Source organism: Pteropus medius, unplaced genomic scaffold, assembly GCF_902729225.1.
Source record: "Pteropus medius unplaced genomic scaffold, Ma_sr-lr_union100, whole genome shotgun sequence".
In the NCBI taxonomy this organism is placed as follows: domain Eukaryota; kingdom Metazoa; phylum Chordata; class Mammalia; order Chiroptera; family Pteropodidae; genus Pteropus; species Pteropus medius.
In genome coordinates, this window is record NW_024344378.1 from 10,962,502 (window position 1) to 10,980,789 (window position 18,288).

An 18,288-nucleotide genomic window follows, 5' to 3' on the forward strand; every position below is an offset into this window, starting at 1 on the left:
TTTTTTTTTTTTTAAAGGAACACCATAGGGGAATAAAGATATATATGGTTAAAGAAAATACTTTCCATGGTTACCAAAGTACCTTAAAATTGAATATTAAATGTGCTTGGAAAACATCTCAAAAAGGAGGTAAGAAAAATTTCCCTTATTTATCGTGCCCCTCACTTGAGCTCTTAATTTTCAAAATGAACTTAAGAATTGCTTCCTCCTTCTGGATTTGAGTGAGTCACTATTCTTTTTATTTCTAAGCAAAATAGCTTTTTATTAAAACCTGGCATTCCCAGACCACAGAAGTGTACAAGAGAGTGATTATCAATTTGCTCCCATTGAATTCATCCTCCTAAGAGGCACTGGCCTTGGAAAAATCCCATCTGTGTCTTAACTTTGGGGGAACAAACCTGATGATCACTTAAAGCATGAAAACTCGAGAGACAAATACAAGGAGGAAATGACTGTCAAGAAGGCATCCGAGAAAAAGCCCCGGCAGAAAAAAAAGAGTGGACTGAAGTCCATTGCATAGAGGTGATTCAGAGTCCAAGGGATCAGCCTGCCGCCCAACAGTTGTGAGGCTTTGGGACTCCTTCTGGGGATTCTGTCTTTCACTTCCTTCTCCCTTTGAGACTCCCGTGAGAGCAGTGCCATTACTGCCATTTTGTCAATTCTTGTTGCAAGGCTGCTGCAGAGGTATTAATTATGACCTCTGATTTAGGAAGGGAACTGGTTTCTGAGAGGCAAATATGCTAGCGTAGACTCCAGCTACTGATTCTGCAGGAACATGGGATGATTGCTTTGCTCAAGTATTTCTTTTGTGTGTGACATCTAATGCCATTTGGAAATGCTTCTGGACCCACAAGTTTTCTTCCTGTTTCCCACTGCCTTTCTTATTTCCGATTTTGAACCTTAAGAGCATAGCATCCCTCAATTAAAAGACCTGGCTGGCAAGACATACATTTATTCAATTAGACCCTCACTCCCATAATGACCAACAGGACAGGTATGAAGATCCAGTTTAGCCTCCACTTTCTGGTTGGACCATAAAGGGCAGGGTCTTTAATCAAAACCACAGAGTACTGTGAAAAAGAATGAGGAAGTTCTTTCTGCCTCTGTGTGTGTGTTGCGTAGGAGGTGTTAAGTACGGAACAAAAGACCAGAACAATGAGGGCAATATACTCATGTTTTGCGAAAAAAGTGAGGGGACCATATAATATCTTTATATTTGCTTGTATTTGCATAAAGAAACTCTTGAAGGAATATAATGGATAAACCCATGGATTCCAGGCCTGGACCAGCTGGGTGTAAAACCCTGCTCCGCCACACAGCTGAGTGATCATGGGCAAGGTTCTTAACCCCTCTGTGCTTTAGCTTCCTCGTTCGTAAAAAGGACAAAATTACAGCATCTGCTTCAGAGCTTGTAAACAAGTTAATATTCACAAAGTACATAGAACACTGTGTGACATGCAGTAAGCGGCAAGTAAATGTCATTGTTATTACTGATGTTATTATTGTATATCATTGAAAACGGTTACCTGTATTATTATGGGGGGCCGGGAGCAGGACGGCAGGAAGGAGTGGGAGAAAGAATTTTGACTGTATCCCTTTGTCAGTATACGTGAATGAGTTAATTATTCCAAAGACTGAATTAAAATGATTAATAATAGTAAAAACTCCTTTGCAAATGGATTTCAAGATCTGGCCTATTTTAAAGATTATTAGAGTCATAGCTTTTTGTATTAATTGTTGAAAAGGCTCCCTAGACATTCTGTTTTTGTTTTTCGCTGTGGTTTTCCCCCTCTCCTCAGCCTTTTAAACTTCTTACTCCTCTATGTGTCACTAATAACAACAATAATAGTTTTGATAACTTTCGATCACTTACCACTTTTCATATCATATCTCATAGAATCTTTATAACTCTGTGAGGCACTAACCCCATTTCCTAGAAAAATATTAAATCAGCTTGTCCAAGATCACAAGGCTAGACATAGGTAGAGCCCGGGATTATTCTGATGCCTAACACCAAGCTCCTTAGTCCAGCATTTCCTGCCTCTGTTAAAATTCAGAGTCCCAGGTCTCTCCTTAGACAGAATTGATGTCTTGGGCCAGGCCTGGGCGTTTTCCTGCAGATGCTCATGTCCTCTGAAGTTTGAGGGCGTCGGCACTAGCCTGGCTGCCCATTCCATGGGCCATTCTGGCTCTAACCTTACACTGCGATCTCTACTCTTGTTTCAAGTCTCACATCTACTCCTGGAGCCAATGGAAGCAGAAGTCTTGCTTGGCCATTCCCACTCCTGGGCAAGGTCGAGAGCACCAGCTCACTCAATCCTATCCAACGCCACTGTCCAAACGGGTGCAGCCTCTGGGCCCCTTGGCTCTTGGCCAGAAGGACAAACAAGATGTGCCTTGGGAGGTGTAGCCTTGTGGAAGATGCTCCTGGGCAGCAGCCGGGTGCATTTAGGGTCATGCATCTGAGATCTACAACTCTCCATGAAACTTGCAAGGTCTCCCAGGGATGGCAGTCGAGTTGAACATTAAACTGAAATTCCTTTATCGACACAACGAAAACGCTTCCGGGAAATGCCACTCTGCCTACAATGCCAGCCTTATTCTCCCTGCTTTGCATAAAGTTGGTGNGGGAGCGAATGAGAAGCGTAATAAGCAGCTTTCAAAGATCCAGATTAGAAACTTCTTCAGCTGGCGATCATCCCTTTGAGAGATTTTCTGAAAGTGGCTGTTCCTGTTGTTCCAGTTTCACAGGGCCTTTCTGCAGAAGATGCTGGGACCAAGGAGAACTTCTGTGACAGACCCGATAGGTGGGCATGCTGAGTCTTTCAAATCCAGGTCACTGAGAACCATTTTTTTCTCCTAAATCTGATAAATGGTACAAATGGTAGAGGAACCACTTCAGATATTCCCTAAGTCACCGGGAATAAGTATCACTGTTAATGATCGATGTTAATAATTATTATCTCATTCATTCCACAAAGTCCAGATGAGAGGCATGGAAAAACATAGCAAATAAAAGCTGGCCTGGGTATTTTTTAAGCCAGATTCGATCACTTCCCTTTCTACGCCCCCTCCCTTTTTTTTCTCCTTCTCTTGCTAACTCTCTGCTGATAACTTAGCTTTTACCTTGGCCTTTTTCACACGGCAGAAGACTTGGGCCAAGATTACTGTGCTGAGAAGAAACACACGATTCTTGTTTTGGAACCTGCTGCTCAGTGCAAGGCTCATGATAAACCAGACTAGTGAATCAAAAGTTCTAAATCCTCTTAAAGGCTCATGTGTTCCACAAATGGCTACAGATTTTAAAAAATAAATCTCACCAGAAATCACTGTTTAGGGCCAGATGAGCAAGATTACAACAACTACGATCGCCTGGTAGAATGACTTAGTAAGTGCATTTAAATGCACGAAAATACAACAGGCAGTTAATTTACAGGAGCAGGTTGGTTCATTATGACTTTTCCTAACCATCTGGACTCTTTCTGGAGCGTTGTATTTCCTCACCGATATGGGCAAGTACCATTATCTTCATCCTCCAGAAGTGTTCAAATAAGCTCAGATCTCTGCTAGAACACAGATAATGCCAGCATCGATCATCAGGAAGGAGCTAGATTATCCTAACTTCTTAGGTAGAGTGCCATTTTTTGGAGCCTCGAATTTCAAAATCAAGTGGCAAAAAATCACAACCAAGCTCTGATGGTTATTTATAATTAAGAGACTTCCTTGAAGAGTCTACAGCAACTTGTACCAGAAAACATTACTATTAGAATAAAAATATTCTGCCTACTTTACAAAGAAGTGAAAAATCTCAGAAAGTGCACAATGAACTTTATAATCCACTCTGGGTGCAAGTGTAATTTCTCCCATCACTGGAGTGAATAAATACAGGTTTTATCCTCTTACAGATCCCCTAGGCTGCTCAAAACATGAATTACACCCTTCTAAATTTGGAAGGATGATAAGCTTGCAAACCCACCCCCGATTTATCTCTAAAGAATCTCCATGAATAGGATTCCCAGTAGCTCCATCGGGGTGCAGACATTCGTCAGCATGAAAGTAAACACACCCCCAAGCACACGCTTCCCCAGGGCTGTTTCATTCGGAACCAGAGCTCTGGTTTTCTTAGTTGCTTTGTCTAAATATTTTTGGGATGATTCATTCATGGTTTAACATTTCAACAGAGGGCATCCCCAACAGTCCTCACATACCAAGGCACAGAGCAAGGCTGAGAGGAAAGGAAAGAGAGGAGGCAGTACCTTGTGTCTCCATCCACAAGCACCCCCCTTTGCATCAGAACGAGGCTTCGCCCTGTGATGACGGGCAGCGAGTTTCCCTCTTCTCTGTAATAATAAAAACTCAACATGCTCAGAGCTCAGCAGGAGAGAGGAGACTGGTACAGCCCGCCTGGCCCTGAAGGCCCGTGACTGAATCAGCAGTGAGCTGCCCGCTGGACTTTTCCATAGGACCATTCACAGTGGGGCTGGGAAAGTCACACTGGCCTCCCCCTTCTCTGCTGACCGGCAGAAATGCCCAGGCTCCACATTGCAGCATCCTCCCCACCCCAGGACAGCTCCCCAGAGACAAAAAGACTTTCTATGAGCATGAGGTCCAAGGGAAAAAGGACCCAGATCTCCACCAAGATGCATCCAGTAGCACCATCTTTAAGAACAAAAAGCAGGAGACAGAGAACTGAGTAGAATAAAATCTTACACAGCTGTTGAAAGTGATGAGCATGCAGAGGCGGGTGACCCACCGAAGTGCCCGTTCTACACAAGGTGGCAAAACAGTACACGCAGAAATTGCAACATATGTCAAATGATATATAAGGATGTGAACAAAAACGGGAAGTGAGTTTGTGGTGATCAAACAGTTCGGATTCATTAAGTTATTTCCTTATAGAGGTACTCAAGGTAGTAAGATAAAAAATACAATAAAAGATTAGAAAGGCATCCCAGATACCTAAATGTTCACATGAGGCATATAAATGTTTTTCAGTGGTCTTGAGTAAAGTGAATGATCCGGGAGTTAGTCCAGTTTCTCATCTCACACCTCCAAATGCAAAGGGGAAAATGTGAACACATAAACACCAAACATTTATCTAAGCAAACAGCTCAGCTAGGCTTTTCTCATTTTCCTGGTTTAAGGTCACAGTCAGTGAGAGGTACAAAGCTGATGAAATGAAGTTGTAACACCTACTACCCTGGGCAAATCTAATCATTTTCATCCTTAGGTCTGTGAACAAGAGAGAAAAGTGGCTCTTTACATTTTCCTCTGAAACAGTTTGCATAAATACATTTATATTGGAAAACAATTTAAAATAGGCTAAGGAGAAAAAGACAAGACTCCCTCAAACTTTTATTCCCCTTCACATTTCCCTCTTGCTCCTGAAAAAAGGAGCAGAGAGATCTCTGACAATAAAAATCGACAAAGGACTTAAAAAAATCATCCAGGAGAAATAAAGGGCTGAATTCTATTTAAATAGCCTAAAACTGAGTGAAAGGTACAGTGAGGTCTGTATGATGGCTCCAGAATTTAGAACAGTTAACATACTTCAGCCTTCTTTCTTACAAAACTACCTTGTCCATCTTTGTCACTTGCATCTGAGCAGTGTTCACACTCACTAGACCAGATGCCTGCCAGACAGAAAGCCATAAGCTCCAGCAAGCTCGAGGCTATAACATGCAAGGCCATTATGCATATTTATGACTTGTGACCACGAGTTCCCTTGAGAAGCAACAGGTCTTATTTTCATAGTACTTTTCTATTACTAGACTTAATTTTATACTAACAGTGTTTTAAAATTTCTGTTACTATAAAAACCTTATCATCTACTTCGATTCCTCACTTTTTCTTTTAACCGTAGAGCTTATTTTTTCCCCACCAGAAGAGCTAGAACTTATAATCAACGGAGGTATTCTATACATTTATACGGTGTCAGAGTTTCTTGACCTTGTGACCATGTCCTGGAGGCGTGGCTCATTGTTCTTGAAATGTGCACTTGGCCTTCTTTATCAGAAAGTCCACGGCCAGCCCTGTTGGAACAGCTGTCCATATATCATCTCTCAGATGAAGTGAGGCAGAAAGGAGATACTTTCCATGAAAAATTAAATTTGCTGACCCACTTGGGTAGAAGAAAAACCGCTCTGCTGGTTTTATGAGGATTAATGTAGCTGAACCGTTTCATGCCTCTGCAGTTGTGAGTGAGCACTAGACGCCCAAGTCTTGGTCCTGGTACTGCTGGGTGACTTTGGGTAAATCACTTTCCCTCTCTGGTCTTAACTCCCCTTGATCATTATGGAAGGGACTGAATGAATCATCTTTTAAGGGGTCTTCCAATTTTAACATACGATTCTATGATTTCTTCCTCATTGGATAGTTCGGCAAGCTGACAATTACTTTAATTCTTAAGACGATCCATCCATTTGATGGGTATTCATATCCCTATTATGTGGATGAGGAAACTGAGGCTCAATAAGGTCAAAAGACTTGCTATCATCTCCCAATTGGTGAGCAGGTGGCAGGACCAGGATCTGAACCTGGTGGTCCAACTCCATTCCACCACTGTTGTCATTTTAAGTGGTATCATCACTGCCTTAAATGCAGCACTAAATCTTATCGCTATATGTGAATTTGGGAGACAGGCATCCAGTATTCCAGAATCTGGATTTAAAGGCTCCCTTTATTAAAAAGTAAACACCTTGCATAAGTTTTAATGTTCCTTTCCTTTTAGGGGTCCCAGACCTGGCCTCTTTCAATCACAGGTGTGACTGAACGACTTTCACTTAATTGAGAACATATTTCTTGGAGTGAGTTAAGGTCTGCTTTCTTTCCTTTCTCCCCTCCAATTCCAAAGCATCGCTTCTTATGAAACACTTTTGTCCTCCTTCTCCAAAGGAAAAGGCAAGACACCTGGATCTTTCTCATAATTACAAATAACCCATTTTTTTTTTTTTAATAGGGATCTGTTTACATATAACACTTACTGGTGGAGAAACCCAAGTTGCCAGCCAGGGGAAAGCGGAATCACAACCAAGTAGCATTTATTAAACACATTCCAAAAGGACACAGGTTGGAATGCAAAGATGATTTAGAGGAGAAAGCCTACGTCATCTGAGCCAGTGCCTCAAAATCGGGAGTTTATCGAGTCCTGAAAACCAGCCTTTCTCCTGCCCTCTGCATTCAGGAACTGGAAGGATAAACAAACGCCTGGGCAGGAACAAACAGATTCCAACAAGGCCCTGGGGAAATCTGAGAGTATGGGAAATCTGTCGGGCTACTTTGTTTTTTATTTCCTTTAATATTGTCCTTGAGCAGAACTCAGAAATGAGACTGACTTCACAGCTGACATGTTTGTTCTTGGGTGAGGCCATCATCCGGGATGCCGAAATATAAGACCAGGGCTTGGGCTTGGACCTACAGCAGCTCCCAGTGATGGTACCAGGACAAAACTCTCCCCATCCAAGGGCCTCCACCCACTTTCCCAGAACTTGGGCTGTGTGTTCCCACGGGGTCCCGGCCCTTGGAGATGGGCTCTTCTAGTTCCCCGATAATCCCTGTGCCTTTTTTTCTGACAACTCAAGTCCCAACTCCTTCTCCAGCCCTCCCTCCTCCTTCCTCTTCCCAGCTTCCCACAGCTCCAAGTCTGCACCCTACAATTCAGCAATTATTATTTTTTTGTTTTAGCTCTTTTCTATAGCTGCGCCTAGACATTCAGTGAGAACCCGAGTTTATATCCAGGGCAGAGACCACATCGTTAACCTGGATGGTAGGTAACCTGGGCTAGGGTTATCTTTACATGAAGATGGGTCCCTCGGCAAGTTCACAAGTGACATCAGGCCTTGCTCCATAAACTAGGGCTCATAAGGAATGCGAACTATGCACATACTTGTTTCTCCTGTAATTTTTCTAAAAGCCCCCAAACTTGGCTCATTTTAAATTAATATATTGTATAGTTTTCCTTTGTATTTTCCAAACGTTCTTCAATAATCAGAAAATTAGAAAACATTTCAATACGTTTTTGTTTTTTCAGGAAAGAACAGTCTGGATTATTCAAGGCCTGATGGAATGGAAATAAAACGATGCGGTGTCGCCATCTAGTGGCCAAGAGATTAAAAAGACAAGACAGCGAGTGCTGCCCAGACTTTGGTGGGGAAAGGAGGCTTCTTCTCGTTTCCCGGAATCCTTGAGGTGTCCAGGGTAGGGTGGGTGGGCAGTCTGTCCTCCCTTAGAGACACGTCAGGGGTGCTACTGCCTCCTTCACTGCCTGACCTGACAGGAACTCTGACACCTTGGAGAAGGGAGCTGGGGACGGGATGAGAGGGAGAAGGTGCCTGTCACCAGCTGCAGGGAACACGGAGGAGCCACTGATGCTCTCTCACACGTTGCACCCACACATGTGACATACAAAGTGCCCCACGCACAGAAGAGGGGAAAACAGGAGAGGCGGCTACACCTTCCTGATTTGCAGGAAACAATCAACTTCCAAAGCTGTTTTAAGGGGATGAAATTACCAGATCCTCATCTTCCATTTGTATTTTTTCCTAAAACTGGTCTGGGTGAGAGGCACCACCTCCCGTTTCCCAGTCTCCCACTGTATAAAAGGGCAGACCTCACCCACCCTGAACCTTGGATGATGTTGAAACCTCCATGTCATCTAATAAAGGGACAATTCAAATATCAGTGTCCACCAGTCTCCTTGAGTCAGGCAGTGTGGTGGGGCTTCCTCCTTCTACTTATATCTGATAAGGGTGAAAGATGGCATTAGAAATGGGGCTGTTGCAAATTCAATTACATACTGGAAAAAAAAATATATATATATAGTTCAATGGAATGGGAGTGGTATGGCTCTTGTCTAACTCTGTCTCTTTCGACCCCTTATTATTATTCCCAAAGACAATATCACTGTTGAGCTAAAGCTCTGTGAGAGCAAAGCAAACAATAATTCAAGGATGTAAACACTGGCTTTATGCCCTTTCCTCTGTCTTTCCTTCCCTCTCTCCCTCTCATCGTCCATTCTTCCAAGAATCAGAATTCCTTCCCTCCCTTCTTTCCATCCATCTGTCCCATCCATCCAAGAATTAGAATTCAGACATAAGGTGGTTGTCACAGGGATGCCTAATACCATTTACTGTACAGAAAAAAAAAATGGTATCAGACCTTTACTGATTTAAAGTAAGTCTAGTGTGGCTGACTGGTTTGACAAGAACTGGCTTTGTCAACTAGATTACACAGCAGACGTTTTTCATAAATGAATGAACTATATTTGCAGCTCTAAGGTCTTAACGACAACAAAAAATATTTTTAAAAGCATACAGTCTAAAGCATTTTCCAAACAAACAAACAAAGATACTGACTAATGTTTGTTAATGCTATTTTAATTATCTTATCTCTGTTGGAATATTTTGGGTTAAACAAGTTGTTTCTAAGTAAAAGAAGAACAGGTTTAATTAACAGTTGTTTGAAAAGTTTTGGTAAAGCCTCTTTGGTATACTTCCCAGGAACTGAAAAAAATAAATGTCTGTAAGGGCTGAATAACAATTCTTTGGAAGTCAGATAATTTTCAATTCCTAGTTTTCAATACAATTGAGGAAGGATCTAATTGAGTTGTATTTTTGGCACATAACTTGGAAGGAATTCAAAGAATTAACTGACACTATTATAACAAAACTCCTGCCACTCCATGTATTTATATTCATGGTTTCTGAGCTTGTATGTCTAAAAATGAAAAATAGGAAAAAGAGGTGATACTGAACTTTCTTTCTAGCAATTAGTATTATTTGTCCTCTTATTCATAAGCTAACTTTAAAAGCCAATCCATTCCTTTATACGTTGCCATTTCAATGCAATTTCCATTTAATAATTACTTGGAAGAATAACGATTTAATAATGTGGATAAAGAAAAGGGGTTCTATGGAAAGTAACCTCACAGGGTGATCTGATCATAAATTCCTAACTGGGCAGGTCATGGTCAGTAGTCATGCCCCAGGCCTATAACTTCTTTTATTTTTTTTAAAATAGTTTTTAATTACAGTTGATATACAACATTATTTTAATTTCAGGTATATGACATAGTGATTAGACATTTATATAACTTTTTATATAACTTATGAAGTGATTGCCTGGTAAGTCTAGTATCCATCTGACATCAGACAGTTATGATAATACTATTGACTCTATTCCCTATGTTGTATTTTACACTCCCAGTTGTATAAAAACAACTGTTTTTATAACTGGCAATTTGCTGGAACTTAGGAAAAGTATTTGTGAGTAAATCCATGTGTGGTCCCTTTAAGAGAAACACCAGGGACTCCAGCCATCCTGCGTCGCACCCAGAGTCCACAATGATTTTTAAAGCCAGATGTTGTGGAGACTCCCCTTCTTCTCACTGATATTCTGGGCTAGGGAGCCTGGTGTGGGGCTGGGACCCCTTGCTCCTCAGGGTGAACTTTCACAACAGAGAGAGACCTCCTGATTTTTAACTGCCGTATGTGGTTGTGGGACCATCTCAGTCTTTGTCTCCACCTCTCTTATCAGTCTCAACGTGGCTTCTTCTGTATGTTCTTAGTTGTAGGACTTCTGTTCAGCTAGACTTCAGGTGATTTTCAATGATAGTTGTTCTACAGTTTAGTTTTAATTTTGATGTGGTCATGGGAGGAGGTGAGCACAGCATTTACCTATTCTGTCATCTTGTCATCTTGACCAAAAGTCTCCAAACTGATAACTTCTTCAGTGAAAAGTTTTAAGCCAGCTCTGTCCATTGTTCTTGTGCACTTAGGTTAATACACCTTTGAAATGCCAGGAGTAATACCCCTCAAAAAGAGCATTAACGCTCAAGAGAGTACATGATCTTGTTCACTATCCTGTAATCCAATCTCCTCCTCATTTTCTCCCACCTCCTTGTATGTTCCCTCCTTAATTTCAAATTCATAAAAGAAAGTGCAAAGCTGTTACTCTCCAGTGCATTTGAGATCTTGCTCCCCAGCATATGTTGTCAGTTTGGCTCAAATGAACTATTATAAAAATTTTCAACAGGTTTGAATGTTTCTTACATTGACAATTATACCAATGACTTATCAACATTTATTTCTTTAGATCAACTGTGAATTAATAGCTGAAACAATGACTTAATCTAGGATAAATGAACAGTAACTCAGTATAGGAAAAATTTCTATTAATATTCAGGATACGTGGAGAAATGTCTTACAATTTACACATACGTACATATGCATATATCCATATGTCACAGTTGTATGATGAGGTGATCAAGGAAAGACTTTCAGGCGACTAAATCTATTACATTGCAATAAAATGTTGTGTGCAATAGAATAAAAAAGAAATGAGTTCAGGGGAAAAAAGAAACAACATAAAAATTCTAGCTGTTAGAGCTTGTTCACGTGCATTTTTAATGAACAGAGGTAGTGATAAAATTACTATGGATTTATTTATACTGTATCTGCTGGATACATTTAAAAAATAATTTTTATATGTCAATATTTGATATACCATTCATTTTCATAATTTCTGTGAAGTACACCAAAAGTTTTTACTAAGACTTACGAAATGATGATCACACGATTCGTGTTTCTCTTTTACTAAGAGGCAACTTCCTTATCCCAAATATTCAAAGAATCGGGAACTGAAATATTATTACATCCTCTGTAACTATTTTGACGAGAAATTTATACATCACCATAAAATATACGAGGGGGTGTACAGTTTTACATTATTTGGGAAAAACATTTGAAAGCCACTGCTCTGAAGGGTTGCAGTGGGGAGTGGTTTAGCCTGGACCAACTGACCTCATGGCTTTCAAAAGTTTTCAGGCATTGGAACTCTATTTTCTGGTCAGTTTGTTGGGTGTTCTTGGCCCTAAATGGCAGACAATGCCAACGGAATTCGGGTCCGGGATGCTGGGGTCTCCCTACTTTTCTCGGTCCAGTCTGGCCTGGTATGACCAGAGGTTCTCTCTGGGATGACCAGGCTGCCCCTCACCTCCTGGGCACTGCTTGGGCACACTCTCTAACCTCAACCGTAATCTCCCTCCCAGGTGGGGCCTGGCTTAGGAGATATCAAGAAGTCTGATGCTTCTAACTCACAGACCACTCCTGCCTCTTATCAGCAAGCCCTGCCCACTGCCCCTCATGACCAAGGTCAAGGGCAGCTATGGGGCTTTTCCACATCCCTGCACCCTACTTCTAAATAGAAAGCACAGCAGGACCATTAAGTGAGAGGACCTGGTGCTATCTGGGTTCTAATCTCAGCTCTACCATTTATTAACTGTCATCAGGAAGACAAGCTATGAAACCTCTAAGCACCTCAGTTTCTCTACCTATTAAATGGTGGTAACAATAGAACCAACTCCTGGTGCTATGAGGACTACATGGAACATTGGGATGGCATAAGAGAGTTTCATAAATGAAGTGATTATTATTACTATTACTATTAAATGTAAAATTTAGAGTTTTAAAAGTGAACTCAAGAAAGGAAAAAGTGAAGCTCGGGAGAGGGGATGCTCCTCTCTTCCATGGAGCACCTCTGACAGCAGAGGGTGGGTGTGAGCCCAGGCTCTGCTCCAAAGGAGGGTGGCTGCAAATCACCTCTGACGAGGACAGCCCCTCATTCTTGGGCAGCTGCCATCCAGATGCACAGCCACTGAGCAGGAGACCCCCATGGCTTGGGCTTCTCTCACATCTGGATTTGTCCCAGAAACATAGGAGTGCACACAGGGGACCCTAGTGTTGTCACATAGAGACAGCAGAATCCTGAGCAAATCTTCCATGCATAGCATAAACCTCTTCCCCTGAAGGGTCTCCCTCCCCATGGGTGGGTGGGGATAGCAGAGGCGTGGCAGGGCGAAGTGGTCCAGGGCCCCTGAATAACCCAGCCAGGAAGGAAACGTACTTGAATAATGATGAGACAAAGGAGGACCGGTCTGGCTTAGCATCAACTACATCTTGGCTTGCTGAATCCCCAGCTCCCTGTTTCCCAACATCGTCTGCCATCTGGGAAGAGAAAAACAAAGCAGAAAATTGGTATCCAGTGTGATATTTTTAAATAACACTCATTAGGTGACACAGTCTTTACTTAAGCCTAGAGATGAACAATCTTGCACACTGAGGCTCCAAGGGTCCCGCCCCATCGATTCATTCAAATGCCTGAGGGCTAACTCTATTTTGGGCATAGTTCCAGAGACAGGTATACAGTGGGGGAAGAAAACCAAGTCCTTGCCCTCGGAGAGTTTCTAATCCAGCATGCACGATTTTGTTAACTGTTCTCTGTATACAAGAAGTTGTGGAAGGTCCATCAAGGTTCGCAACAACAATGGACTCGCCTAAATTCCTGACAGGTTCTAAGGTGCTCATTCTTTGCCTAGCATCACTCAAATCCAGTTCAAAAACGGAGCAACCTGCAGTGGAAAGCTCTCTTTCTGTTTCATGGTTCTACCAAAACGGAGTTTCTCAAATCTATCTGATGTTCACTAATCTTCAAGAAATCTCTAGGATCTAGAAGTTCAAGTCTAACCCCGTTTCGCTGGATTTTAAGGCCCTTCAAACTATGATCCATTACTTGTAAATCTGTAAATAAAGTTTTACTGGAACACAGCCATACCCATTCATTTATGAATTGTCTGTGGCTGCTTTCCCACAATTGGAGTTGAGTAACTGTGACAAGGGACGACATGGCCCACAAAGCCGAAAATATTTACCACTTGGCCTTTTACAAAAAACAGGTGCTGACCCTTGATCTAGGATAACTATCAGCCAATAGGAACCCCTGCTCGCCTATTACTCCCCCTACTTTAAGAACTAAAAATAACAACATGAAAACAGAAACTCATATGTGTTACTGTCTTGATAGCATTATCTTTTTTAATACTCCCGATAATGCTGTTAGATCATCCCTATGACCAATAACACTGTTATATCAGCCTTTTGATCATTGCCTTTTGACAGATGAGGAAAGCTGAGGCTGAAAAAGGTTAATGACTTGTCCTAAGCCACAAAACTAGTAAATAGTAGGACTCAGATCTGAACCAGCAACAAGCACTCCAGAGGCTACCCCTCCCCACCACGCCATTTAGCTCCCAACTCCTTAGCATACTTGGGCACGCTATGCTCATTTCAGGTTCTGTCTGGGCTCATGGTTCTCTCTTTCCGGGAGTCACTACCCACACGTTTGCTGGACATTCCATCTTTGCCCAGCTGGCTAATTCTTAATTTTCAGAATTCAGCTTAAATAGCACCTCCGCAGAGAGGTCCTCCTTGATTAATCCTGTCTTACCAATGCCCCCGCCCCGTCAACTCCCATTCCCTTTCTAGCCCCTGTATTTGTCTTATTTGCACTCTGCTTATTTTTAGGCTCAAACACAACAGTGTAAGGTCATCATGGCACAGGTACCTGGCACACAGAGTTGCTTATTAAATTAATATTAATTGAACAGAAAACTGGGAAGCGAATTAGCCAAAAGTGATGCAGCTGGTCAAAAGCAGAACCTATTCTACATCAGTGGTCCCCAACCTTTTTGGCACCAGGAGCCAGTGGTCCTCTGAGAATCTAATGTCTGATGATCTGAGGCGGAGCTGAGGCGGTGATGCTGGCGCTGGGGAGCAGCTTCGAGTACAGATGAGGCTTCGCTTGCTCGCCTGCTGCTCATCTCCTGCTGTGCGGCCCGGTTCCAATAGGCCATGGATCCGGTACCAGTCTGCAGCCTGGGAGCTAGGGACCCTGTTCTAGAGTCATTTTCCCTAAATCGATTCCCCTTTCATTGCCCTTGAAGGGACTGGCTCTCAGGAGGGAAGACGAAACTCTCCAGGCTCATTCCTACTGGTTTCAATCTCCAAGCCACTGCATAGAGCACACCACGGTTGGCAGAGGCAGATCTGCCTTCCCGTTAGGCTCACCCAGGGATGTTTTCACTTGAATAGAAAACAAGGAAGCCTTTATTTGACAGAACATATTGTGGCCTAGAGCGCAAGGAATGACTTTTGGAAGTGGAGAAGAGAAGGAAGCCCGCTTACGGGGAGGTGTCCAAGATGGCAAACCACCCACCAAGGTGAGCTCCCAGTGGCATTATGTCACCTTCCAGCTGACCTTAGGGTTGAGCTGGGTGGTGAGACGAGGATTGAGAGGGAGACTTCCATACTAGATCTCTACAATGTTTGTGAGAAGTCAGGTGGCCATCTTGTTTCTCCACCATTACCACCCATGTGTGTCCAGTTGGGAGGAAGTTAAGATTTTTCAGATTAGGATTCAAAATATTTCTCAGAAGCAGAGATAACCCCACCCCCAGAAGAGATAAGGGTAAGCCCAGCCGTGCAGAAACACTCAACAGTTTTTATTTTATCTCCTTTATATAGATTTCATTCCCTTTCAATGTGGACTGGTACTTAACAAAGCACTGAAGTATTTTAAAAATGAAGAAGTTAAAGTTAATACAAAATCCACCAGAAAAAGACACTAAATTCAACACGTGGTATGTAAGCCTCGAGCCTTTTGGAAATACTAATCTTAGAAGCTGAATCTGGGACTTGTGATTATAAAACAATGTGACCGTTATATACACACATATACATATAAAGGAAGACCCTGAGCGAGATGGTGCCTAAGAAAGGCGAACATTTGTTTTAATATTGTTGGGAGTGCTGAGAACATATCTGGAGACTCCTCTTCATTCATTCATCAAAGTCTAATGCACTAGGCCGAGTGCCAGGAGGTGGGGACATACTTTGGAGCAAACTGATCTGGCCGTGCCTTGTCGGGGAACTGAAATTGTCCCTCATAAAAAGATGCCACAAATGTCAGGCTGCTGCTGTGATGAGCGACGCAAGAACCAGGGGACTCAGCTGGGCCTCAGAGGAATTAGGCAGGGTTCTCAGGAGAGGAAATGTCTAACTGGAGGATTTGAGAAGGGGAGGTAGAGAGAGGGTGGGGTGGGACGAGGCAGGCAGAGGGAGGAATTGCACACTCATTAAACATCTGACATGCTCCATCAAAAGAGGGTGCAGCTTGTAATCCTTTCCAGCCATTTGGAGGGGCCTTTGACTTAGCTACAGAGACATGAGGTTCAGGATGATTTCTATGGTTGAATGGTGGGAGGCTTTCCAGAGCTTTCCCATCAACACTAGGCCAGAAGGGTCTTCTGTGTGGAACCTCCAGCATCCTTCTGGGTTGATGCTGAACACCTGCCTAGGCGGGCAGCAAGCATCCCTGCTAACAGCCTGCTGGAGTGAATGTCTAAAACAAGTCAGCGTGGTGGGACTCGGCTCTTGGTCTCTTAGGCTAAACATTTAGCGACTTTCTTATGCCTGTGAAGCTGGGCTTGAATTCTGGGTGAAATCAAGTTCACCCAGGGCAAGGGTGGTGACTGAGTGGGGTGGCTATCTCAGTCATATCATTTCACTCAGGCCAAGGCTTAGTGTTGATCTCTTACTCCACGCATCCTCACAGCCCGCCAAGAAAATCCAGATCTATCTCGGCTCTCCTGTGCCTGGAAAGGGCACACCTGACCTTACTTTTCCTGTATGTGTCCCCTTTTCATGGCTCAAGCTCAAAGAGCAGTCATGCAAGGGATATTGCATATTCAACTGTTAAATATGCCTACCTTCTCTTTAAATGAATATATAGGATATACACAAAGCATTAACAATAGCAGGCACTCAGTTATTATTACTATTACTATTTGCAGATTGAGAGCTTATGTACTTAAAAATTTTGAATCCTTCAGTGTCTTGAATGAACTGTTGATATGGGACATGCAACAGAACCAAAGGGACCCCAGGAGGTTGGTGGAGAGCAGATCAGGGCTTAAATTGGCTCCTCCACCTATTAGCCGTAGCACCCTGAACAAAGTACTCAATCTCCCCCAGCTTTAATCTCCTCATCTGTAAAATGGGAAACAGTGATGCCTCAGTCACAGGTGGCTGTGAGGCTGAATGGAATAATGTATGCAAAATGCTAAGCACGTGGAGAATATTCTAAATGCTTAGTACATATTCCCTGTTAAGACCACTGTCTGCAGAACTCAAGACTAAGAAAACATTCAACTGTCAACCTTCACCGGGACTTTTAAATTACATCCATATTTTAAGCAGTTTTTGTAGAGACTGAAAACAAAAATCCTCTAGTGATTATTTCTATGCGTGTTTATAGGTGACCAGCACACATCAAGTAGGAAAATGCTTCCTGGCTATTGCCTGAACTTTTTTTTCATGGAAGGAACGAACTCATTGCGGCTGCTTCCTCCCAAAAGGGACAATACGACTTGCACCCCATTCTTGGACCAGTGAAGACAATCTTCCTAAAAGGCTCGAAAAGCAGCATCTCTGAGGATCTCCACCTCTCACACTTGGGAGGATGAGGGGGCTCTGCTGGGCACTCAAGTACTCCACTGTCACCTGATGCTCACAGTATTGCTAGGAGACTGGAGTCTTTATCCTGTATTGCAGAAGACACTGGTTTCTTCAGAGAAGTAACCTGCCCAAAGCCACACAGCAAAGGGGAAGCAGAGGTGAACTGTTAACTCCCTATCAAGATGAAGGTCAGGCTGTACACCCTGAAGGAGGAAACAGCCTGTAGGTAAAGTGAGGGCCAAGTAGACAGCCAGCCCAGGAGTTCAAAGCATAGGGCCTGAGAATGACTCACACAGAATCACCTCCACATAATGTGACTGCCCCATAAACGATAAACTTTAATACGGTCACAGGTTACAAATTCACCAGCAGCCATGACTTTTTTCACTTCAAGAGATCTTCAAGAGCCCAACACAAGGGTTCGCCAACAATGACAATAGCTACGTGTGGCGTACGAAGCCTTGACAGAGAGGCACTGCTATGAACCAGTCAACCCCTACCATTCTCGCTGTAACCATCAGCCCAGATTCACCATTATTCCCATTGAACACATAGGCACAGAGAGGGCCAGGGCCCCACAGCTGGCAAGCGGGGACGCTGGGATTAGAACCCAGGGCTGTCTGATACAGCAGCCCTCGCTGTGAGCCCTGCTTGATAACGAACTGCTCTTTCTTTCTAAATCCACCTCCCCTTTTCTAAATCTCGAATAGTACCAGGTGATGATGCAAGCCCGCTGGCTAGGTCGGAAGGGAGGACAAACAGATCGAAGCAAGCGACACCAAGGGCATGGAGAGCCCTCCCCCCAGTTTCAGCGCGGGTCTTCAGACCCCCATGCCCCACGGGACCCAGCTCCCCGCAGACCTCACTCGGGGCGGGCCGGGTGGGAGGCAGGGCTGGAGGAGGAGGCGCGCCGCCGACTGGCGGGAAAAACGTAAGCGGA

General features: G+C 43.2%; 1 protein-coding gene and 1 long non-coding RNA gene across 7 annotated transcripts in view; one reads left to right on the forward strand and one right to left on the reverse strand.

Annotated features, from left to right (window-relative positions):
* The window catches only part of CASP7 (caspase 7), a 29,049-nt gene that overhangs the window by 9,835 nt on the left and 926 nt on the right, over positions 1-18,288 (reverse strand). For 3 of the 6 annotated variants that reach the window (XM_039871165.1, XM_039871167.1, XM_039871166.1), the window contains exons 2-3: positions 12,901-13,001; positions 6,980-6,982 (exon numbers count right to left, since the gene is read on the reverse strand). In XM_039871165.1, the coding sequence (XP_039727099.1) occupies positions 6,980-6,982; positions 12,901-13,001 (104 nt within the window). Of the gene's footprint in view, positions 1-2,041; positions 2,061-6,979; positions 6,983-12,900; positions 13,002-18,288 lie in introns of those variants that run through there. The other 3 variants (XM_039871168.1, XM_039871169.1, XM_039871170.1) reach the window with 2 other exon arrangements.
* Positions 7,713-8,676, forward strand: LOC120609080 (uncharacterized). The gene is made up of 2 exons (XR_005654653.1): positions 7,713-7,765; positions 8,030-8,676. It is a non-coding gene; the product is annotated as an uncharacterized LOC120609080 (long non-coding RNA).